This window comes from Mobula hypostoma, chromosome 2 (genome assembly GCF_963921235.1).
Source record: "Mobula hypostoma chromosome 2, sMobHyp1.1, whole genome shotgun sequence".
NCBI lineage: Eukaryota > Metazoa > Chordata > Chondrichthyes > Myliobatiformes > Myliobatidae > Mobula > Mobula hypostoma.
The window spans coordinates 8,719,613-8,745,912 of NC_086098.1; the positions used below are offsets into that span (position 1 = coordinate 8,719,613).

Below are 26,300 nucleotides of genomic sequence, written 5' to 3' on the forward strand. Positions count from 1 at the left end.
CTAGTTCGAGCCTCAGCTGAGGTAGCGTGTTGTGTCCTTGAGCAAGGTACTTAGCCACACATTGTTCTGCAACAACACCGGTGCCGAGCCATATCAGCCCGAGTGCCCTTACCTTGGACAACATCGGTAGCGTGGAGAGGGGAGACTGCAACTGCTGGTCATTCATTCCAATTCACTGATTTGTAAGATGTCGTTCTTTCTGGCCAACAGTTCTCTCTCCCTCACTGCAATGTGAATACAGTCGGCCCTCCTTATCCGTGAGTTCCGCATGCGCAAATTCAACCAACCGCGAATCGAGAAAACCCAGAAGTGCTCTTCCAGCAATTGTTGTTCGAACATGTACAGACTGTTTTTTCTTGTCATTATTCCCTAAACAATGCAGTATAACAGCTATTTTACATAGCATTTACATTGTATTAGGTATTATAAGTAATCTAGAGATGATTTAAAATATACGGGAGGATGTGCGTAGGTTATAATGGATCGGAATTGGAAAAAACGGAAGTTCTCTTACTAAGTCGGAACAGGTACATCTGGTATTATTTAGCGTCAGTTAGTCAAACGTTTGTCTTAGTATATAGTATATATTTTACCTTTCTATGCATATAAAACACTTAAGAAACGTATGTTTCAGTACCAGGCTCGGGAAGGGAAATTCCCGAATTCGATCCAGTGACAGACTGCTCCCGAGCATGCCACCCATCCCTGCTGGGTTGATGTGGAGGATCAAAAACCCAATAATTAAACTACTGCGTTGCTCAGTAATAATTGTAACTTTAATCGGGGCAAGGCTTTTCTCACTTTATCCTTTAAAATTGTTCTGATCGTTGACCGACTGTAGCTGAATACTTTAGCAATGACCAATGGGGTTTCACCTCTTTCCGATTGCTTTATTATTTCCACTTTATTTTAAGTGGTGATCGTGATTATTTTGGTGAAAGGAAACACTGTGGATTCAGAGCTCCGCCGCCGGGTTCTAATGTCCACCACACTGATACAGGTTAAATAATGTCCGGGGTTCCGCTGGGTCCTAAGGCCCACCGCATTGTGACAGGTTGAATAAAGGACTTGAGCATCCTCGAGGGGTCCCGGAACCAATCCCTCACGGATAAGGAGGGCCGACTGTACACCAGTTAAAGCCATCTCCTGCCTGCGTGCTTTTATTTAATCAATAAGTAGTTGTGCACAGGCACAACAAAGGCAGACAAACCTGCTCACATTACTCCAAGTGAGGCCTCGCCAGTGCTTTATAAAGTCTCAACATTACATCCTTGATTTTATATTCTAGTCCTCTTGAAATGAAAGTCAACATTGCATTTGCCTTCCTTACTACAGATTAATGACAAATTAACTTTAGGGAATCAATCCTACACAAGGATACCCCTATTCCCTTTGTACCTCTGTTTTTTGTATTTTCTCTCCATTTAGAAAATAGTCTACCCTTTCACTTCTACAAAAGTGCATGACCATACACTTCCTGACACTGTATTCCATGTGCCATTTCTTTGCCCATTATGCTAATCTGTCTAAGATCTTCTGTAGCCTCTATACTTATTCAAAATGACCTCCTCCTCCACGTATCTTCATATTGTCTGCAAACTTTTCAACAAAGCCATCAATTCCATCATCCAAATCATCGACACATAATGTGAAAAGAAGCAGTCCCAATACTGGCTCCCTGCAGACACCACTATTCATGGACAGCCAACCCGAAAAGGCTCCATTTATTCTTACTCTATGCCTCCTGCCAATCAGCCACTGCTTTAACCCTCAACACAGGTGCCCCTCAGGGCTATGTACTAAACCCACTCCTTTACTCTCTGTATACCCATGACTGTGTCGCCAACCACAGCTAATTAAATTTGCTGACGGCACTACACTGATTGGCCTAATCTCAAATAATAACGAGGCAACATACAGAGAAGAAGTCACCACCCTGACACAGTGGTGCCAAGAAAACAACCTCTCCCTCAATGTCACAAAAACGAAGGAGGTGTTTGTGGACTGCAGGAGGAATGGAGACAGGATAGCCCCTATTGATCTTGGGTGAACAGCTTTAAGTGCCTCGGCATAAACATCACCAAGGATCTGGCTTGGTCTGTACATACCAGCTGTGTGGTGAAAAAAGCATAACATCGCCTCTTTCACCTCAGACAGTTGAAGAAGTTTAGTGTGGCCCCCAAATCCTAAGAACTTTCTATAGGGGCACAATTGAGAGCATCCTGACTGGCTGCATTACAGCCTGGAATGGGAACTGTACTTCTCTCAATCGTAGGACTCTGCAGAGAGTGGTGCAGACAGCCCAGCGCATCTGTAGATGTGAACTTCCACTATTCAGGACACTTACAAAGACAGGTGTATAAAAAAGCCCGAAGGATCTTTGGGGACCTGAGTCACTCCAACCATAAACTATTCCAGCTGCTACCATCTGGGAAACGGTATCACAGTATAAAAGCCAGGACCAACAGGCTCCGGGACAGCTTCTTCCACCAGGCCATCAGACTGATTAATTCATGCTGACGCAACTGTATTTCTATGTTATATTGACTGTCCTGTTGTACATACTATTTATTATAAATTACAAAGTTTGTACTATAAATTGCACATTGTACTTTTAAACAGAGACGAAACCTAAAGATTTTTACTCCTCATGTACATGAAGGATGCAAGTAATGAAGTCAATTCAATAGAATCTTTCCTGTAATGCCATGGGCTGATAGCTTGTTAAGCAGCCTCATGTGTGGCATGTTGTCAAAGGCCTTCTGAATACAATATCGACCAATTTTCCTTTGTCTATCCTTAACAATCCAACATCTTCCCAAACACTGTCAGGCTAACAGGCCTATAATTTCCTTTCTTCTGCCTCCCTTCCTTCTTGGAGTGATATTTGCAATTTTTCAGTCTTCCTGAACCATTCCAGAATCCAGTGATTCTTGAAACATCATTATTAATACCTTCACAATCTCTTCAGTGATCTCTGTCAGAACTCTGAGGTGTACACCATCTGGTCCTAGTGACTTATCTATCTTCAGACCTTTCAGTTTCCTAAGAACCTTCTCCAGAGTAGTGGTAACTTCACTCACTTCATACCCCCTGACACCTGGAACTTCCACCATACTGCTAGAGTCTTCCGCAGTGAAGACTGATGCAAAATTTTTAGTCAGTTTGCCCACCATTTCCTTGTCCTCCATTGTTACCTCTCCAGCATTGTTTTCCAGCAGTCCGATATCCAATAGCACTTCTCCTTTACACTTCATGTATCTGAAGAAACTTTTGGTATCTTCTTTAATATTATTGGCTTTCATATTCCATATTTTAGATTTTTTTTAGATTATGAGGACACTCAGTCCTCGTTTATTGTCATTTAGAAATGCATGCATGCATTAAGAAATGATACAATGTTCCTCCAGACTGATATCACCAAAAATACAGGACAAACCAAAGACTAACACTGACAAGACCATATAATTATAACATATAGTTACAGCAGTGCAAAGCAATACCATAATTTGATAAAGAGCAGACCATGGGCACGGTAAAAAAAAAAGTCTCAAAGTTCCGATTGACTCCCGATGGTCCCCGATAGCAGGCGGCAAAAGGGAGAAACTCTCCCTGCCATAAACCTCCAGGCGCCGACAACTGTCGATGCATTGGAAGCTCCCGACCCCAGCCAACTCAGTAAGTCCGTCCGAAAACTTCGAGCCTCTGACCAGCCTTTCGACATCGAGCACCGAGCACCATCTCTGCCGAGTGCTTCGACCCCATCCCGGCCGCCGATCAACAAGCAAAGCCGAGGACTCGGGGCCTTCCCCTTCGGAGATTCTGGATCACACAGTAGCAGCGGCAGCAAAAAAGGCATTTCAGAAGTTTCTCCAGATGTTCCTCCGTCCTCTCACGTCTGTCTCCATCAAATCAGGATTGTGCACGGCACCCTACTTGACAGATTACAGATATCATTCACTGGAGTGGCTGTGCAAGCTGCGTCGTGCCGCCATCTTCTCCTCCTCTTCTTTTCTTTGTCTTTGTCCTCTCTTGATTGCCACGGTTGTGTCATCTGGCCTTTAGAATACTTATTCCTTTTTGTGATGTATATAACCTGTGTCTTCCGAATTGCTTCCAGAAGTTCTAGCCATTGCTGCTCTGCCGCCATCCCTGCCAGTGTTCCCTTCCAATCAATTCTGACCAACTCCTCTTGCATGCATTTTTACTCCACTGTAATATTGATACATCTGACTTTAGCTTCTCCTTCTCTAATTTCAGGGTGAAATTCAATCATATTATGATCACTCCCCCCAATTGTTTTTTTACCTTAAGCTCACTAAACAATTCCAGTTCATTGCACAACACCCAATCCAGAATAGCTGATCCCCTAGTGGGCTCAACCATGGCTCATAGGCATTCACCCTCTTGGAATTCAGCACCAACCTGATTTTCCCAGTCTTACTTGCATATTGAAATCCCCCATGACTATTGTAACATTGCCCTTTTGGTGCGCATTTTCTATCTCCCATTCTAATTTGTAGTCCAAGTCTTTTTTACTGTTTCAGGGCCTGTATATAACTCAGGGTCTTTTTACCTTGCAGTTCCTTAGCTCTATCCACAACTTCTGACCTTATGTCACTTCTTTCAAGTGGTTTGATTTCATTTTTTTTTTATCAACATAGTAACGCTGCACATTCCTGCTTTCCCACTTGTCTTTTCGATACAATGTGTACCTTTGAACATGGTTCAGTGATGCCAACAACATCATAGATGCTAATCTGTAACTGCGCTACAAGTTCATCTACCTTATTTTGTATACTGTGCACATTCAAATATAACCCCTTCAGTCCCGTATTTACCTGTTTTGATTTTGTCCACCTTTTATGTTGCAACTCTTCCTGTTGACTGCAATTTTGCCCTATCATCAGCCTTTCCTTGCTGGTAGTACCTTCCTCAGAAGAAATCCCAATGATCCATAAATCTGAACCCTTGCCCTCTGCATCAGTTCCACAACCACATATTCACCTACCAAATCATCCTGTACTTATCCTCATTGGCACCTAGCACAGGCAGCAACCCAGAGATTAGTACCCGGGTGGTCCTGTTTTTCAGCGTTCTGTCTAGTTCCCGACAAGCTTTCTTCAGGGCCTCTTCACCTTGACTACCTATGGCGTTGGTGCCAATGAGTATGCCATGGACCTGATCTGAGACATCTCTGATGGTACCAGGGAGGCAACATACCATCCAGGTGTCACTATCACACCCACAGAACATTATCTCTTTTCTCTTTTCTTCAGACTAAGGAATCTCCTATCAACACTGCAGTCCTCTTCACCTCTCTGCTCTTCTGAGCCACAGCACCCGGCTCAGTGCCAGACACCCAGTCACCGGTAGGTCGTCTCCCTCAATAGTATCTGAAGTTGTATACTTATTATTGAGGGGGTTGGCCACAGGTGTACCCTGCAATGGCTGTACATTTACCCTCCTTCTCCTGACAGTCGCCCAGTTACCTGTCTCCTGCAACCTAGGGGTGACTAACTCCCTGTAGCTCCTGTCTCTCACCACCTCATTCTCTTGTATATATTGAAGATCATCGAGCTGTTTCTCCATTTCCTTAATATGTTCTCTCAACTCAGTGCACCTGGTGCAGATATGTTTATCTGGGAGACTGGAGGTCCCACATACAGTACAAAACACTGCCCTTGGTGCCATTCTCACTAAACTACTATGCCCTAACAGACATGGAATAAGTAAGAAAGAACAGGGGGAGGCTCATTTACAAAATACTTTACCTCACCTGAGCCTGATGAGCCAAATCCACTCTAAAAGAATGGCCACTGCACTTGCACTTGAGTTAGTTTTCTTGGCCCTTTCTAATGAATCCCTCTTGATTGGTCACTTCTCAATTCAGAGAAACTGCCATGAAACTCTGCCCTTAAAATCTGGATTGCCTTTCTGATTAAAAGATAGCTCTTTTTATACAGCCTCATTGTCCAACTCCATTTCATGCAGTATCTGTACAAAATGAGTGTTGGTTAACTGTGTTGTCTATGTTGGATATGAAAGCAGGAACAGATTTGGTTGTAATGCAGATCAGTTGTTAATTTGCTGATACTGTTAAAGCTCACATGAAAAAGATAACCAGTGAGAGTGATGCTAAAGAGTATTTGGCATGCTGCACAGAATCTCACATGTTTAACTCACATGTTAAATATGCTACATTGCATATCCATGTGGTAAAGCAAGCTGGTGAGGGCTTTCAATGGTCAATGGAGAAGAACTTCTTTGATATCTTAAACCTTGTACAATGTATACAATCATAGAATCTACCACATTCTGTAGTTGTACTTTATACTGTAAGTTAACTGTTTAAATGTTGCCTTTCTGATTTCTAGTAACTTCAGGTTCTTCACTCTAATTATTTGTATTCAGAAACAAATTACTTAATTACATCTGCGGTGGATTCTTTTTATTGTGCTTTCTGCTGTTCACATTTGGGATGGAAAGGCTACCAGCTGTGATAGTTGGAACATACTGTTTGTGTCCTTGCAATTCAGAATAGAGCTTGTACTGAATTTATTCATTAATTATTGAATGAAACTCTACAATTCGTTCTCAGTATTATTTACTTACTTTTTTATTTACACAGTTTGTCTTTTGCACATAGGTTGCTTATCAGTCTGAGTGTAGTTTTTCATTGATTCTATTGTATTTTTTTGTTCTACTGTGAACACCTGCAAAAATATGAATTTCAGGGTTGTATATGATGACATATATATACTCTGATAATAAAACTTTGATTCTGGTCGAATGGCATTTTATGTCAGATAATGCAAATTGTGCTCTGAGAATGGAGGTGATTGAGTCAATTTCAGGTTAAATCTTTTATCTGCCCAGTATTAAAGTGGCAAAATCATTTTCTCTCTTGTTATAACCAATGATCTGATTTTAAAAATATATTTTCAATGGAAACCACAAAAACCCTTTGATTTTTCTCATCGGTGAGAGTAGTAGTAACTACATATAAACTGGGAGAGGCAATGAAACGGACTTATTTTTATCACCTCTCCCAGTAAACTTAATAGACTCTGTTTATTTTAAAAGATAAACAGATTAGATAGAATAAAATAAAAATGATTTCCCACCAATTCAGGAGATATATGGATAGTAATTAGCTTCACAGAATTCTAATAGGATTCTTAAATTCTGGCACTCATATTCAAAGTTCAAAGTAAATTTTATATCAAAATACATGCAATTGCAAGAAAAAGTTTGTGAACCCTTTGCACTTATCTGGTTTTCGGTATTAATTATTCATAGCATGTGGTCTGATCTTCATCCAAGTCACAATCTGAAGAGGGCTGTTCACGCAAGGGATCCCAGAGATATTGATGAACTGAAACAGTTTTTGTATGGAGGAACGGTCTAAAATTCCTCCTTGCCATTGTGCAAGTTTGATCAGCAGCTACAGGAAATGTTTGGTGGAGGTTATTGCTGTTAAAGGAGGTTCCACCAGGGTTCACATACTTTTAAAAGCCTGGACTGTGAATGATTAAACAATGTGTTCAATAAAGACGTGAAAAGTACAATTGTTTGTGTATTATTAGTTTTGGCACATTATGTTTGGCAATTATTGTGACTTAGATGAATACAGACCGCATTTTATGAGTAATTAATACAGAAAACTAGGTAATTGCAAAGGGCTCACAAACTTTTTCTTGCAAATGTATGCATTACCATATACAACCCTGTGATTCATTTTATTGTGTAACTATTTACTATTTTATAGCACAGCAGCACAGAACCAGAAACAGGGATTCACTTCCCACCGCTGCCTGTAAAGAGTTTGTACATTCTCCCCGTGACCAAGTGGGTTTCCTCTGGGTGCTCTGGTTCCCTCCCACAGTCCAAAGATGTACCAGTTGGTAGGTAAATTAGTCATGGTAAATTGTCCCATGATTAAGCTAGGATTAAATCAGCGAATGCTGGGAGGCGCGGCTCAAAGGGCGTGAAATGCCTATTCTGCACTGTATCTCAATAAAATATAAATAGAATCAATGCACAACTGCCAGACCAGGGCTTTCAAACTAGAGTGCAGAAGACAACAAACTGCAAATGCAAAAAGAAGAAACAAGAATATAAAGGAATTGCAATAGATATCAAGAACATGAGATGAAGAGTCCTTGAAAGTGAGTCTATTGATTCTGGGAACATTTCAATAATGATTTTGCTTAAGGGAAATTACATGCTGCAGATTGCAATCAGAGCAGTTCAAAAGAGGTATATTTAAAAGAATCTTTGGAACAATTTTCTGCAGCAAGCCCAGAGAACATTGCCGAAGATCATTGGCACCATCGTGGTCAAACCATGGTCATGGTCATGTTGAACTCGTGGAGGCATAACTAGGAGTTTATAAAGGTTTATAATGCTTCGTTGCTTTTGCACTCCAAACGTCTATGTACTTAGCCTTTGTTCTCTTTATTGTTATTGGCAAAAGGCATATTCACCTGGTATATTGGAATGGATATTTTTAAAGTTCAAAGTAAATTTATTATCAAAGTACTTGTATGTCACCATATACAACCCTAAGATTCATTTTCTTGTGGGCATATTCAACATATCTATAGAGTAGTAACTATAACTGAATCAATAAACGACTGCCCAACAAGAGCATTTAACCAGAGCGCAAAAGACAACAAACTGTGCAAATGCAAATAGAATGGAAAAGTGTGTACGGAACCGGAGGAAACGGCGGAGGTACTTAATGCAACATACATCAAAGTTGCTGGTGAACGCGAATTTCCAGCATCTGCAGAATTCCTGTTGTTGAGGTACTTAATGAATACTTTGCTTCAGTATTCACTACAGGAAAGGATCTTGGCGATTGTAGAGATGAATTGCAGTGTACTGAAAAGCTTGCGAATGTAGATATTAAGAAAGAGGATGGGCTGGAGTTTTTGGAAAGCATCAAGTTGGATAAATCACCGGACCAGACGGGATGTACCCCAGGCTATTTTGGGAAGCGAGGGAGGAGATTGCTGAGCCTCTGGCAATGATCTTTGCATCACCAATGAGGACGGGAGAGGTTCCAGAGGATTGGAGGGTTGCAGATGTTGTTCCCTTATTCATGAAAGGGAGTAGAGATAACCCAGGAAATTATAGGCCAGTGAGTCTTACTTAGGTGGTTGGTAAGTTGATGGAGAAGATCCTGAGAGGCAGGATTTATGAACGTTTGGAGAGGCATAACATGATTAAGAATAGTCAGCATGGCTTTGTCAAAGGCAGGTCGTGTCTTACGAGCCTGATTGAGTTTTTTGAGGATGTGGCTAAGCACATTGATGAAAGTAGAGCCACAGATGTAGTGTATAGCAAAGCATTTGATAAGGTACCCCATGCAAGGCTTATTGAGAAAGTAAGGAGGCATGGGATCCAAGGAGGCATTGCTTTGTGGATCCATAACTGACTTCCCACAGAAGGCAAAGAGTGGTTGTAGACGGGTCATATTCTGCATGGAGGCTGGTGACCAGTGGTGTGCCTTAGGGGTCTGTTCTAGGACCCCTACTCTTTGTGATTTTTATAAATGACCTGGATGAGGAAGTGGAGGCAACACACATCAAAGTTGCTGGTGAACGCAGCAGGCCAGGCAGCATCTGTAGGAAGAGGTGCAGTCGACGTCGACTGCACCTCTTCCTACAGATGCTGCCTGGCCTGCTGCGTTCACCAACAACTTTGATGTGTGTTGCTTGAATTTCCAGCATCTGCAGAATTCCTGTTGTTTGAGGAAGTGGAGGGATGGGTTAGTAAATTTGCTGATGACACAAAGGTTGGGTGTATTGTGGATAGTGTGGAGGGATGTCAGAGGTTACAACAGGACATTGATAGGATGCAAAACTGGGCTGAGAAGTGGCAGATGGGTTCAACACAGATAAGTGTGAGATGGTTCATCTTGTTAGGTAAAATATGATGGCAGAATATATTATTAATGGTAAGACTCTTGGCAGTGTGGAGGATGAGAGGGATCTTGGGGTCCGAGTTCATAGGACACTCAAAGCTGCTACGCAGGTTGACTCTGTGGTTAAGAAGGCATATGGTGCATTGGCCTTCATCAATCATGGGATTGAGTTTAAGAGCCAAGAGGTAATGTTGCAGCTATATAGAACCTGGTCAGACCACACTTGCGGAGTACTGTGCTCAAATCAGGTCACCTCACTATAGGAAGGACGTTGAAACCATAGAAAGGGTGCAGAGGAGATTTTCAAGGATGTTGCCTGGATTGGGGAGCGTGTCTTATGAGAATAGGTTGAGTGAACTCGGCCTTTTCTGCTGGAGCAACGGAGGATGAGAGGTTACCTGACAGAGGTGTACAAGATAATGAGAGGCATTGATCGTGTGGATAGTCAGAACCTTTTCCCCAGGGCTGAAATAGCTAGCACGAGAGGGCATAGATTTAAGGTGCTTGGAAGTAGGTACAGAGGAGGTATCGGGTAAGTTTTTCACACAGAGAGCGGTGAATGCGTGGAATGGGCTGCCGGTGGTGGTGGTGGAGGCGGAAACGATAGGGTCTTTTAAGAGACTCCTGGATGGCTACATGGAGCTTAGAAGAATAGAGAGCTATGGGTAAAGCCTAGGTAGTTCTAAGGTAAGGACCTGTTCGGCACAGCTTTGTGGGCCGAAGAGCCTGTATTGCGCTGTATGTTCCTATTATTAAATATCAAATACTAACGAGCACATGATATAATGAGACTTGTTTCTGGCTAGCAAGAAACAAAATAGGCATATATGAGTCTTTTTCATTTGGCAAGGTGTAAAAAGCACTGTGCCATTAGGGTACGAAAGTAGTGCGGAGCCACAACTACAGCTGTGACCTTAATGTGGAAAACTTGAGAGAATGACTTATCAATCCGTGCTATTTCCTTTATTTATTATGTTATCAATGATTATCGATGTCTGTCACCTTCCTTTGGTACTCAGTTGTCTTGCCACAGTTCTCAAAGTTTTAAAACCTTATGGAAGAAGAAAGAGTAAGGCAGAAACATTCCATTCCATGCATTGCACTCAATATCACAGAGTGTTGTGAGTCTAGAAAGTACAGAGATGACAGTGAAAAGGAAATTAGAAAAGCTGAAAATGATGGCTGAAGGGAAGTTCAAAGCTGTTTTATAAATGTACAAAACTCCAATAGGTACTGTTCATCCTCCGACTCTGTGTGAGATTCTTCCAGGTGTCTGATATCCTCCCATATCCGAAGGATGATTAGATTAGGAGATTAAGGGTAATTTACAGAGCCCAATTAAAGTTTAGATGAGTGGCAGAATCTGGTGCTCGGGTGAAGGTCAGGGGAATAAAATAGGATTAGTGTTTGTGGTGCATGGTAGTTGGTGCAGTCTTGAAGGGTAAGTTTTATTATTTATTTATTTATTTTGTTTTATTTAGAGATTCTGCACAAATCAGGCTCTTCCGCCCCAGCGAGCTGCACCATCAGCAACCCATCTATTTAACCCTAGCATAATCACAGGACAATTTACAATGACCAATTAACCTACTAACTGGTATGTTTTTGGACTGAGACAAAACCGGAGCACTCAGGGAAAACCCATGCAGTTACAGGGAGAACGTACAAACTCCTTACAAAAGGTACAGAATTGAACTTCGAACTCTGACAGTTGAGTAAATAAAAACTCTGTTTCTAAAGAGAGATGAGCTGCATCACAGCCTCATCAGCACAATACTCTGTATTACCACTAGGTGGACCACGTGAAAGGGAAATGCTTCCATTCAAGATTCAAGATAGTTTAATGTCGTTTCCAGTACACAAGTGTAAGGGAGAACAAAATAATTGATACTCCAGATCCGAGACAACATTAAAAAACAGTAAGATAAAGAACTCAATAATTTGAAAGAAACACGATAAATATAATACATAAAATAGCTTATATTCATAGATTGTATGTTCATAAAATGACTCTGGGCACAGAAGTGTCTATACGTAAGATGACTCTGACAGGAAATGATCAAGTAGCGTGGTGGGGTGGGTTAGTGGGTGGAGGTGTTGATCAGCCCTACTGCTTGCGGATAGTAACCATTTTTTTGAGCCTGCTGATTCTGGTGTGGATGCTCCTTGATAGGAGTAGGACAAACAATCCATGAGGCAGGGTGGGGGGATGTTACTGGCCCTTTTCCAGCACCTTTCTGTATATATGTCCTTAATGGTGGGTAGCCTCGGCCAGCAATACATCTGGCAGTTTTCAATATACATTGTGGAGCTTTCCTATCGACTCGTGCAGTTTCCGTACCATGCAGTGATGCAGTATGGAGTGAGATGTTTTCATTTTTTAAAAAAAAACTTTTGATTCCAAACTGGCAATTTAGATGGAAGGAATTTTAGCTGTATTTTAACATGTCATAATTGCTGGAGAAACAGTAATTTTCTTCAGTTTACTAATTCATTTTGGACCACTGCAGATTTGTATAGTGTCTGGTTTAGCCACTGACCATTCCTAATCAAGCCTTTGATTACTGGAGAAACTCAGCAGGCCAGGCAGCATCTACGGAGGAAAAAGTCGTCAAAAGTTTGAACCAAGGCCCTTCATCAGGATTGGAAAGGAAGCGGACAGGAACCAAAAATAAAAGAAGAGGGGGAGGAGCAGGAGCTAGCAGGTGATGGGTGACTCCAAGTGAGAGAGGATAAATGGGATATGGGAAAATGGGGATAAGAGAATGCTTGTGGCCCTGTTTCCTCTTCTCATTCCCCATACCCTCTCTCATCACCTGCTTATTATGTCTGGTTCTCCATTCCTTCCCTTTGTTCCGTGATCGCCTATCCTCTCCTATCAGATTGCTGTTCTTCAGCACGTTGCTCTCCCTACCTATCACCTCTCAGCTTCTCACACAACATAACTTTGTGGATTTCCTTAACAATATGCTGAAAGGAGAAGAAGAATGCGCATTTAGCATTCATTTTCAGCTTTAAATCTGAATGTGTGTTAAGATGAAAAATGTCAATTTTAATAGAAAGAAATGCACACGAAATGCTGGAGGAACTCAGCAGGTCAGCCAGCATCAATAGAGAGGAATAAACAGTTAACGTTTTGGGCTGGGACCCTTCATGAAGAACTGAAGAGGAAGGTGGAGGAAACCTAAATAAGAATGGGGACAGGGGAAGGTGTACATGCTGGCAGGTAAGACCAGGTGAAGGGGAAGTTACTCCTTATTAGCTGCTAGCTTATCCTCTTTTTCCTCTCTTTTCCCACCGCCCTCACTTTCTTGTTCCGACGACTTCTCGCTTCCTCTCCTTAATGAAGAATATCAGTCTGAAACGTCAACTGTTTATTCATTTCAGCAGATGCTGCCTGACCTGTTGAGTTCCTGCAGCAATTTATGTGCATCCCTCAAGATTTCCAGCATTTGTGGAATTTCCTGAGTTTGTAGTTTTAATAAAGAATCCGAGTGTTCTCATTAACTGAAAAGCAAGAGTAGATATGTTGTGGCAATTGAGATTTAACAGGAATTAGAGACATAGAATTCTATGTTATGTTATAAAATTAGCAAATACATTTGCTGTAGGGTAACGTTGTGACATTGGCTTTTTAATAGAAAATTGAAAATGTTGTGAAATGTCCTAAAAATAGAGGAAAGGTGTTTTTTATTCTCTGCTTCTGTAACAGGTTGCTCCCTTTTACATTATGGTTTTCCTTGAAGACTATGGTACAATAGCTGCGTACTTAGTCGCAGCACCGCTCCAGGTCCAACAAATGGTGCAAATGTTTATCTTAAATAATTTTCTTGTGACAATGGTAATACAAAATATTGTAAATCCAGTTCATTAGTTAATTGGCGAGACCAACAGCAGAGGAGCTGTGTGGCTTTGGGTTGTTGCGCGGACGAGGGTCCTCATTCCACGGCGTCAACTGTGCAGCCAGCCAGAGGTGCTGTGGGAGAGAACAGATGTCTGGCAGGAATGCTGGAAGCCATGCTGTGTTGGGGGCTTGTCCCTATAGGCTGACCCTCTCATTGGTGCTACTCTCCACTGTTTGGTCCCTGGAGACAAGCTGGATTGCCTTTGCCAGCGGCTGACCCAGAGTGAGATGAGGAACTGCTGCATGCTTGGTCTTGCAGAAACGTGGCTCCAGGACAACATCCAATACACCGTCAATCATCAGGCTGTGCCACTCAGGAACTTGTGCTAATATTATTTTGTGATTGTATGTGCTATTGTAACTATATGTTCAGTGTGTGTGACTGTTTGTACTGTGTTTATACCTTGGTCCCAGAGGAATGATGTGCCATTTAACTGTATACATCTATATTGTTGATTGACACTTGAACTTGAACCCTTTCCTCTGAAAGCATCCTGATTATCTCTTCGCAAACGCGAGGAAATCTGCAGATGCTGGAACTTCAAGCAACACACATAAAAGTTGCTGGTGAACTCAGCAGGCCAGGCAGCATCTCTAGGAAGAGGTACAGTCGACGTTTCGGGGCGAGACCCTTCGTCAGGACTAACTAAAGGAAGAGCTAGTAAGAGATTTAAAAGTGGGAGGAGGAGGGGGAGATACAAAATGATAGGAGAAGACAGGAGGGGGAGGGATGGAGCCAAGAGCTGGACAGGTGATTGGCAAAAGGGATATGAGAGGATCATGGGACAGGAGGCCCAGGGAGAAGGAAAAGGGGGAGGGGGGAAAAGCCCAGAGGATGGGCAAGGGGTATAGTCAGAGGGTCAGAGGGAGAAAAAGGAGTCAGAGAGAAAGAATGTGTGTATATAAATAAATAACGGATGGGGTACGAGGGAGAGGTGGGGCATTAGCGGAAGTTAGAGAAGTCAATGTTCATGCCGTCAGGTTGGAGGCTACCCAGACGGAATATAAGGTGTTGTTCCTCCAACCTGAGTGTGGCTTCACCTTTACAGAAGAGGAGGCCGTGGACAGACATATCAGAATGGGAATGGGACGTGGAATTAAAATGTGCGGACACTGGGAGATCCTGCTTTCTCTGGCGGACAGAGCATAGGTGTTCAGCGAAACGATCTTCCAGTCTGCGTCGGGTCTCGCCAATATATATAAGGCCACATCGGGAGCACCGGACGCAGTATATCACCCCAGCCGACTCACAGGTGAAGTGTCGCCTCACCTGGAAGGACTGTCTGGGTCCCTGAATGGTGGTGAGGGAGGAAGTGTAAGGGCAGGTGTAGCACTTGTTCCGCTTACAAGGATAAGTGCCAGGAGGGAGATCGGTGGGGAGGGATGGGTGGGACGAATGGACAAGGGAGTCGCGTAGGGAGCGATCCCTATGGAAAGCAGAGGCGGGGGAGGGAAAGATGTGCTTAGTGGTGGGATCCTGTTGGAAGTGGCGGAAGTTACGGAGGATAATATGTTGGACCCGGAGGCTGGTGGGGTGGTAGGTGAGGACAAGGGGAACCCTATTCCTAGTGGGGTGGCGGGAGGATGGAGTGAAAGCAGATGTGCATGAAATGGGGGAGATGCGTTTGAGAGCAGAGTTGATGGTGGAGGAAGGGAAGCCCCTTTCTTTAAAAAAGGAGGACATCTCCCTCGTCCTGGAATGAAAAGCCTCATCCTGAGAACAGATGCGGTGGAGACGGAGGAATTGCGAGAAGGGGATGGCATTTTTGCAAGAGTCAGGGTGAGAAGAGGAATAGTCCAGATAGCTGTGAGAGTCAGTAGGCTTATAGTAGACATCAGTAGATAAGCTGTCTCCAGAGACAGAGACAGAAAGATCTAGAAAGGGGAGGGAGGTGTCAGAAATGCACCAGGTAAACTTGAGGGCAGGGTGAAAGTTGGTGGCAAAGTTAATGAAGTCAACGAGCTCAGCATGCGTGCAGGAAGCAGCGCCAATGCAGTCGTCGATGTAGCAAAGGAAAAGTGGGGAACAGATACCAGAATGTGTTTGGAACATAGATTGTTCCACAAAGCCAACAAAAAGGCAGGCATAGCTAGGACCCATACAGGTGCCCATAGCTGCACCTTTAGTTTGGAGGAAGTGGGAGGAGCTAAAGGAGAAATTATTGAGAGTAAGGACTAATTATGCTAGATGGAGCAGGGTGGTGGTAGAGGGGAACTGGTTAGGTCTGGAATCCAAAAAGAAGTGGAGAGCTTTGAGACCTTCCTGATGGGGGATGGAAGTATATAGGGACTGGACATCCATGGTGAAAATAAAGCAGTGGGGGTCAGGGAACTTAAAATCACCGAAAAGTTTCAGAGCGTGAGAAGTATCACAAACATAGGTAGGAAGGGATTGAACAAGGGAGGATAAAACCATGTCAAGGTATGCAGAAATGAATTCGGTGAGGCAGGAGCAAGCTGAGACAATAGGTCTACCAGGACAGGCAGGTTTGTGGATCTTGGGTAGGAGGTAGAAACGGGAAGTGCGGGGTGTGGGAACTGTAAGGTTGGTAGCAGTGGATGGGAGATCCCCTGAGCGGATAAAGTCAGTGATGATGTGGGAGACAATGGCCTGGTGCTCCTTAGTGGGGTTACGATGGAGGGGTAAATAACAGGAGGTATCTGCGAGTTGTTGCTGTGCCTCGGCAAGGTAGAGGTCAGCACGCCAGACTACAACAGCACCCCCCTTTTCGGCCGGTTTAATAGTAAGGTTAGGATTAGTGCAGAGGGAGTGGAGAGCAGAGAGTTCAGAAGGAGTGAAGTTGGAATGGGAACAAGGTGCGGTGAAGTCGAGACTGTTGATGTCCCGTCGGCAGTTACTCCTTGCCCATCCACTGGGTTTTTCCCCCCTCCCCCTTTTCTTTCTCCCAGACCTCCTGTCCTATGATCCTCTCATATCCCTTTTGCCAATCAGCTGTCCAGCTCTTGGTTCTATCCCCCCACCCCCATGTCTTCTATCATTTTGGATCTCCCCCTCCTCCTCCCACTTTCAAATCTCTTACTAGCGCTTCTTTCAGTTAGTCCTGACAAAGGGTCTCGGCCCGAAACGTCAACTGTACCTCTTCCTATAGATGCTGCCTGGCCTGCTGCGTTCACCAGCAACTTTTATGTGTGTTGCCTGATTATCTCTTGAAAGTCTTTGTAATATTTGATCTTCTATGTTAAATTATTCTGCTTATTATAAGTATCATATCAGACTAGTTCCTTCTAGGTGGAGTAATGGTTTGAGCATTCTGAACAAATAAGACTCTTTTTGAATTCTGATGCTACTGTTTGTATTTGTAGCTGCCAATATCAAGATAATCTTAGCTTGTTTTATGTTATTTGGGTATATTGCAAACATTGAATTAAAGTTGATAGATGGTTGAAAAGAATATTTGTCAATAATATTTCTTGATGAACCTCTAATTTTCAGTGCTACATGGAGCTGAACCCTTACCATATTACACTGCTGCCCATGCAATGAATTGGTGTTTACAGTGTGCACAAGGAGTGGCATACCTACATGGCATGAAACCCAAGGCTTTAATCCACAGGGACCTCAAACCACCAAAGTAGGTTCTTTCTTAATAAATTGAAGAACAGCAGTTAATATAGACTGTATCAATGGAAAACATGATGAATTTTGGGTGCAAGTTTAAGATTGGAGCTAATGTAGATTGGAAAGATTTTTGGTCATTAATAAGTTATCATTTGTGTTACTGGAAATGCTTAATGTTGAAACGAAATCCTCTTTTATTTGCTACTGTGTGGAAAAGAGTTTTCTAGAGTTGGCGGGCTCTCTCAAAACAGAGCTCAGGTTTCCTATAATTCCTCTCGAATGACCAAGTCAGCAATAAAAAACACATCCTCACATTTAGTTTGATGAAGCAACTTTATTTAACTCTTAACTAAAATAATGAAGAAATTAGTAACTCAAGCAATTTTGTTCAGCTCTTAATTACAGCTCTAATTCAACTTGTACTTAAACAGTTACAAATTTAGCCTTAATTCAACTAAAAGAGCAAAACTCAGACTGCTTTATTTGATCCTTCACTAATAAATCAAGTTCAAAGTTGCACGCAGTTCATGTTAATTGGTGGTAAGCATTACGAATTATCAGCGTTGCCTGTATATTTTTAACCACTCAGTCTTTAGCCACCGGGGAACCCCAACATTTCAACAATACATCGAGGTTGTCAAGCCCTGTTTGCGATCCAATCCACGGAGAAACTCCAAAAATCCCTTGAAACAACCTTACTATTATATTGTTTAGGAGTTTCCTTATCTCTCCTTAAAGTAAGTAACGACTCCATATAAGACAAGACCCCGATACACAATTTACTGGAAACTACCAAACAATTTCCAATAATTGGCCTAAGACGGGCCTACCTGTATAACCACAGCCTAAAGCTAAATTTGAGTCAGCCATCTTGTCAACATGTTCAGCTATTTTATAACTGTTGCTACAGGCAAGTCACAACTAATTCATCTTACTACACGGAGAAATCCACTACAACCAAGGAAGATTGGTGCATGGTTCTCACAAAATCTCTATGCACACGTTTGACCAAAGCTAGTGCCCTATCTCAAGAATCAATCTATTGAATCTCAATTGTTCTGCCTCTATTTTAAATGTATCCTTGCATCAATGAAAGACAATATTCCAAATGTGGTCCTCAAAGAAATGGAGCAAGTCTGGATAGCAGAGAGGTACAGCTAGTAGATTCTCTGCCTCAAGGCAGTAAAAAACATGGTCTAGTGTCGCCTGTCCAACACTGAAAAGGAAGCATCTGATCATCTATCTCACTTTTGTTTATGGGATTCTGCACCTATATGATTATATCGTTTGCCTGTATTGCTGTGACTGGATTTCCATTTGACATCATATGGCGACTACTTTTCCTTTTTTTTCGAACAATGTGAACTGTGGTGCCATGGTGTAATTTTTATATACTGGATATCCCTAAAAATAGATTACTGACATCGCATTTTTGTTTTTCCCAATGAAGCTTGCTGCTGGTTGCTGGCGGGACAGTTCTGAAGATCTGTGACTTTGGCACAGCCTGTGATATTCAAACTCACATGACCAACAACAAGGGAAGTGCCGCCTGGATGGCTCCAGAAGTTTTCGAAGGTAAACATTTGAACGTTGCTTGGGACACCACTTCAGTTTCTCCTCTTGGCACAACTCAAAGACAGGATGCCACAGCACTATTACAGGTCGGGGTGTCAGATTTCGGAGTTCATGTACGGATTTGTACCTTCTTTCTGGGTGCACGTGGGTTTCCTCTGGGTGCTCTGGTTTCCTCCCACAGTCCAAAAGCACACTGGTTGGTAGGTTAATTGTCCTGTGGCTAGGGTTAAATAGGTGTGATGCTGGGTGGCACGGCTCAGTGCCTGTTTCGCACTGTATCTCTAAGTAATAAATAACTCATGAATTAACTTTATTCATGATATATACTTATATGTGTTAGGAATTTGCTGTGGTGTGTTGGTGAAACATGCAACAAAAAAATGACAATATTCAACAACTATACAGAATAATGAAGTATATAAAAATATAGTTAGAAGTACAGACATTGAATAAAATTTACATATATACCAGCATGTATTTACAACGTAAGCAGCATTATAAAAAGTGATTTAAAGTATTTGAAGCATGACAAAGCATTTAATAATGACATAAAATCACTCAGCCCTGTATTGGACTGTTTGGGAGAGTATTTGGATTAGTACGAAGGAGATTTTTATTTTTGTCAATGGTAACATACCTCACTTGATTAAAAAAAGATATATTTGGAAAATCTTTACTAAAGTTGGATTTTGAAGATTGAGTTTAATGTGTAGAATTGATGGCTGTAGTATTCTGTAGTTGTGCAAAGGTTTTCCTTGAATGAAGGGGTGGCACTGTAATGCAGTTGTAGCACAGTGCTATTACAGCACAGGTGAACTGGGTTGGTTCAGTTCCGGCACTGACTGTACGTTCTCCCTGTCACCACGTGGGTTTCTTCTCGCTGCTAGGGTGTCTTCCCCCATTCCAAAGATGTACCGGTTAGTAGGTTAATAAATCATAATCAGTCCGGTTTAATATCACCGGCATATGGCGTGAAATTTGTTAACGGTAGCAGCAGTACAATGATAATATAGAAAAAAATAAATATGTCAATTACAGTAAATGTATATGTATATTAAGTAGTTAAATTTAAAATAGTGCAAAGACAGGAATAATATAATAAAAGATATTGCAGTAATGTTCATGGGTTCAATGTTTATTTAGGAATCACACGGGTGTAATTGGGCGACGTGGGCTTGTTGGGCCGGAAGAGCCTGTTAGTTTGTTGTATCTGTAACTAATATAAAGTAAAATAATAACTACTTCAAGCTTCAAAGTGTTTGCATTTTTTAAATTTAAATTTGTTGTGGCTTGTTGAATTTGTGTTGCAGGAAGTAATTATAGCGAAAAGTGTGATGTCTTCAGCTGGGGCATTATTCTGTGGGAAGTAATAACTCGCCGAAAACCTTTTGATGAAATTGGTGGTCCTGCATTTCGCATCATGTGGGCTGTCCACAATGGTAAGTTAACTGCTTACAAAATATTCTCTTAGCAGTAACTTGGTAGTTTTGTGATTTGAATACTGAACATTGAGTGCATATTGCATTGCCCATTGAGTACTGTATCTACCCTGAGTATTTATTGTTCCTGTGACCACGTGGATTCCCCTGGGTGCTTCACCTCCCTCCCACATCATTGAAACGTTCCCACAACCAATGAACCCACTTTCAAGGACTTTTCATCTCGTGTTCTTGTTATTTATTGCTATTTATTTATATTTGCATTTGCACAGTTTGTTGCCTTCTGCACTTGGGTTGAATGTCCTAGTTAGGTGGGTCTCTCATTGATTCTGTTATAGTTACTATTGTATAGATTTGTTGAGTATGCCCACAAGAAAATATCAGGGTTGTGTATGGTGACATATATGTGTTTTGATAACAAATTTACTTTGAACTTTGAACGTATCAAAATGTGTGGGTTTGTGGGCTATTTAGTTTCTGTAAATTATCTATAGTGTGTACATGAGGGGTAGAATGAAATGGGATCAGAGTAGAATTGGTGTCTCTGGGTTGGCATGGAGTCGATGGCCCTAAGGACCTGTTACTGTGCTGTTTCTAACCAAACTGACGATCTCTAATTGATTGATTAAGCTAGAATGCGGTGTGCACCAATGGATTGTCAACTGCCATGAGGCAAGAGCAAAGTTGCAGCTTAATATTTAAGGAAAGCGCAACAGGATTAAAAATATCTTTGTTTATTTTTAGTTTGATGTGTTAAACTAAACACATTAAGATAAGTATGACATGACAGGTGGAGTGATGTAGCTGGGATATGGAGGAGTTAGTGAAAACTACTGAGCCTCACAGCAATTACAATTAATAGTAACATACAAAATGCTGCAGGAACTCAGTAGGTCAGGCAGCATCTATGAAGAAGGATAAAGAGCCGATGTTTTGGGCTGAGACTCTTCATCAGAACAGAGCAGGTGCGGCAATTTGCATGGGCGATTGGAAAACCGGGGTTCAATCCCGCCAGATTGTACCAGATGACTGGAAAATTGCAAAGGTTACTCTGCTGTTTAAAAACGGTGGGAGGCAGCAGAAAGGAAACTAGACTTGTTAGCCTGACACCAGTGGTTGGGAAGTTGTTGGAATTGATAGTTAGGGATGAGATTACGGAGTATCTGGAGGCACATGACAAGATAGGCCAAAGCCAGCATGGTTTCCTGAAAGAAAAGTCCTGCCTGACTATCCTACTGCAATTAGTTTAGTGGAATGGGCAAAGAAGTGGTAAATGAAATACAATGTTGGAAAGTGTATGGTCATGCAATTTGGTGGAAGAAATAAATGGGCAGACTATTATTTAGATGGGGAGCGAATTCAAACTGCAGAACTGTAAAGGGACTTGGGAGTCCCTGTGCAGGATACCCTAAAGGTTAACCTCCGGGTTGAGTCGGTGGTGAAGAAGGCAAATGTAATATTGGCATTCCTTTCTAAAGGTATAGAACATAAGAGCAGGGATGTGATGTTGAGGCTCTATAAGGCACTCGTGAGACCACACTTGGTGTATTGTGTGCAGTTTTGGGCTCCGTATTTTAGAAAGGATATACTGACATTGGAGAGGGTTCAGAGAAGATTGATGAGAATGATTCCAGGGATGAAAGGGTTACTGTCTGAGGAACGTCTGGCAGCTCTTGGGCTGTATTCCCTGGAGTTCAGGAGAATGAGGGGGAATCTCATAGAAACATTCCAAATTTTAAAAGACCTGAACAGATTAGATATGGCAAAGTCATTTCCCATGGGAGGGGAATCTAGGACAAAGGGGTACGACTTCAGGATTGAAGGACATCCTTTTAGAACTAAGATGCGGAGAAATTACTTTAGTCAGAGGGTAGTAAATCTGTAGAATTTGTTGCCGTGAGCTGTTGTGGAAGCCAAATCATTGGGTGCATTTAAGGCAGGGGTAGATAGTTTCTTGATTAGCCAGGGCATCAAAGGGTATGGGGAGAAGGCAGGGGAGTGGGGATGACTGGAATAATTGGATCAGCCCATGATTGAATGGCAGAGAAGACTCAGTGGGCCGAATGGCCTACTTCTCCTATATCTTATGGTCTTAAGGTTCTCCCCATGACCATGTGGATTTCCTCTGGGTGCTCTGGCTTCTTCCCACATTCCAAAGATGTGAGGGTTATTGTTGGTAACTTGTGGGCATGCTACGTTGGTGCTAGAAGTATGGCAGCACTTCCAGACTACAGACTCTGTTGGTCATTAATGTAAACAATGCACTTCACTGTATGTTTTGATATTTCAATGTACATCTCACAAATAATTTATGACGCTAATGTGCCAAAAGCTTTCTTTACAACCTTACCCTCCTGTACCACCACTTTCAATGAATAAAGGACCTATATTTCCAGATCCCTTTGTTCTACCACACTCCTCAGGAGATGGGAGGTTGGAAGTTGTATAAGGTGTTGGTGAGGCCTCGATAGGAGTCATGTGTGCAGTTTTGGTCACCTACCTACAGGAAAGATGTAAATAAAGTTGAAAGAGCACAGAGAAAATTTACAAGGATACTGCGGGGCCTGGAGGACCTGAGTTTATAGGAAAGGTTGAATAGGTTAGAACTTTGTTCCTTGAAATATCGAAGGTTGAGAGGAGATTTAATAGAGCTATGGAGAATTCTGAGGGGTATAGATAGGGTAAATGCAAGCAGGCTTTTTCCATTGAGGTTGGGTGGGACTACATCCAGGGGTCATGGATTAAAGGTCCCACTATTCAGGACATTTACAAAGACAGGTGTGTAAAAAGGGCCCAAAGGATCATTGGGGACCCAAGTCACCCCAACCACAAACTGTTCCAGCTGCTACCATCTGGGAAATGGTACCGCAGCATAAAAGCCAGGACCAACAGGCTCCGGGACAGCTTCTTCCACCAGGCCATCACTTTGCTTAACTCATGCTGACACAACTGTATTTCTTTGTTATATTGACTATCCTGTTGTACGTATTATTTATTATAAATTATTAATTGCGCATTATACACTTAGACGCAGATGTAACATGAAGACTTTTACTTCTCATGTATATGAAGGATGTAAATAATAAAGTCAGTTCAATTTAAGGGGAATGTGAGGGGAAGCTTCTTCATTCAGAGGGTTATGAGAGTGTGGAATGAGCTGCCAGCACAGGCTCAATTTGAGTGTCACACGGATGGCAGGCTCATGGAGTGCTGTGGTCCGGGTGCAGGTCGATTGGACTAGGCAGTTTGGTTCGGCACGGACTAGATGGCCAAAGGGCCTGTTTCTGTGCTGAACTTTTCTATGACTATGACTGTAAGTGTAGATAAGTACATGGATGAGAGAGGTTTGGAAGGCAATGGTCCACGTGCAGTTAGATGGGATTAGGTGGAAGACCAGGCTGGCACAGTCTGTGTGGGCTGTGCTGTAGTGCTGTATGACTCTAAGATTCCAAATTAGATGAAAACTGAAATTTTAATACTTCATAACATATCCCTTTATATAGGTGTGATGGTAACTTGAATGTCAGTACTATTTCAGGAACTTTTTTTCTAGTCTGTTATATCTGTCACTATAGCAACTGTTTGCTGTTGAGTATTTATTTAAAATTCAAAATCATCATTTCCCTGGTAGTAATGAAGATCTTATACAATATTGCCCTCTGACACTGGATATTGAAGAAGATTCTTAATGACATTCTTGTTCTGACTCTTAGGATATGAACACTTTTAAGAATAAGCAGGTTTTCTCAGTGAAAATTGAATGTTTTTCCCAAAATCAAGAATTACTTATTTTCTGAAGGAAGGAAAGAGTAAATATCAAAGCTGCTTATATAATTGTTGACTCAAGAGATGACAGGACTATAATGTCAGATAGCTTTGTTCTCTTTCTTCCCTCAAAATATCAATTCATATTAGTAGGAAAGAGAGAATTGAAGGTCTTCTCAGTCTCTCAATACTCATGAACTTACTAGTAGTGACTCATAGTGTATCACAGCAGGTAATTCTTCCTTCAAAAATGAGGAGCTCTTTGTGGTGGAGGGTTGGCAGTTGCAAAGCAAAAAAAAGTTGTCTTTATGTTTTCAAAGTAATAATTTATCTACAAAGTTTACACAGTTAAAAGTATTGGAATAAGTTTAGTTGATGTGACTTTCTATTATCTGAAAGTTCAAAGTCAATTTATTATCTAAATATGTATATGTCACCATGTACCACTTTGAGATTCAATTTCTTGTAGGCGCTTACAGGAAAATAAATGCTATAGAATTTATGAAAAATTATCTTCGGTTGCCAATCGAAATACGATGACGACGTCCACTCCTTTAACGGTGAGATCTTTGATGACTCTACAGTCCTATCCTGGACCCACAAGCTCTATTGCAGGTGGGACATGGATATGTAGTAGTGGTGGCAACCATGGCTGCATTTCTCCTGACTCTCTTCTGCTGTCTTCTGGTTGTTCTTTCCATCTCCAGAATACGAACCCCGTCCCTACACAGCTGTCGCCAAGTGGTACAGTCAGCAGCAACCTTCCCCAGGTCCGCGGGTCTGATCTTGCACTCCCTTCAAGCATTCTTCATCTAATCCTTATAGCACTTCTTCGGCCCTCCAGCTGAGCGTCGACCGTGATGTAGCTGGCCGTATAACACTCTGCGGGGTAGCCGACATGGAGGCATCCTTATCACGTGCCCCAGCCACTGCAGTTGACACTGGGTGATCATGGTGTCAATACTTCTGCAGTTGGTCTTTACAAGTATTTCAGTGTGAGGCACCCACTCACGCCAGGTAATTCCCAGGATGTGCTGGAGGCAGCTTATGTGGAAGCGCTCCAAGGACTTGATGTGACGGCTGTAGGTTACGCAAGCTTCACAGCTATAAAGGAGGGTGGTGACACAGACCGCTTGGTATACAGCGAGCTTTGTGGAGGGACGAAGGCTCCTGTTCTGAAAGACTCTACGCCAAAGTCTCCCAAAGACAGCTGATGCCTGTTTAATGCGGCTCTGGACGTCGTTGTCAATGCCGCTATCCTCAGAGAGAATGCTCCCCAGATATTTGAAAGATGGCACTACTGACGGCTTTTCATCACAACAGTGAAGGCAGGTAGAGTGGGTGGGACACTGGTACTCCACTGGCAAACCACTTCTGTCTTGGTGGTATTGACAGTCAGCCCCATCCTGCTGTACGCCTCACCGCCACAGCAAGGACAGTCTGAAGATCCTCTGGAGTATGGGTCACAAGAGCACAGTCGTCTGCATACTGCAGCTCCAGGGCCCACTCTCTACGGAGTTTGGTGGTTGTGTGGAGCCTTCTGATGTCAAAGAGGTTGCCATCTAATCTGATGTCCACTGCCACACCGCTGCTGTCTTCAAAATGGTTGTGGAGAAGCTTGGTAACACACAAGAGGAAGATGTTAAAGAGCACTGGCGCTAGTACACACCCCTGCCTCACCCCTGTGCGTACAAGGAAGGGCTCGGACTCTTGTCCCCCTATGATCACCTGAGCAGTCATCTCATCGTGGAACTGGCGGAGGATGTTAACAAATTTATTGGGACAGCCAAACCTGAGGAGGACATCCCATAAGAGCTCTCTTTGCACAGTGTTGAAATCTTTGGAGAGGTCGGCAAAGGCCATAAACAAGTCCCGATGTTGCTCCTGGCACTTTTTCTGAAGCTGTCGGGCTGTGAAGATCATGTCGATCGTGCTCCTGTTCTTCCTAAATCCACACTGCGATTCAGGCAGCATTGACTCGGTGATGTTGCTGATGAGTCTCTGAAGCATCACCTTAGCCAGGACCTTTCCAGCAACAGAAAGCAGTGATATGCCCCTACTATTACCGCAGATGGCCTTGTCACCATTGTTTTTATAAATGAC

General features: G+C 42.5%; 1 protein-coding gene across 4 annotated transcripts in view; it reads left to right on the forward strand.

Annotated features, from left to right (window-relative positions):
* map3k7 (mitogen-activated protein kinase kinase kinase 7) overlaps positions 1 to 26,300 on the forward strand; it is a 167,986-nt gene that overhangs the window by 64,036 nt on the left and 77,650 nt on the right. For all 4 annotated transcript variants that reach the window (XM_063033250.1, XM_063033257.1, XM_063033277.1 and 1 more), the window contains exons 5-7: positions 17,293 to 17,431; positions 18,869 to 18,993; positions 20,304 to 20,432. In XM_063033250.1, coding sequence (XP_062889320.1) covers positions 17,293 to 17,431; positions 18,869 to 18,993; positions 20,304 to 20,432 — 393 coding nt within the window. The remainder of the gene's footprint in view (positions 1 to 17,292; positions 17,432 to 18,868; positions 18,994 to 20,303; positions 20,433 to 26,300) is intronic.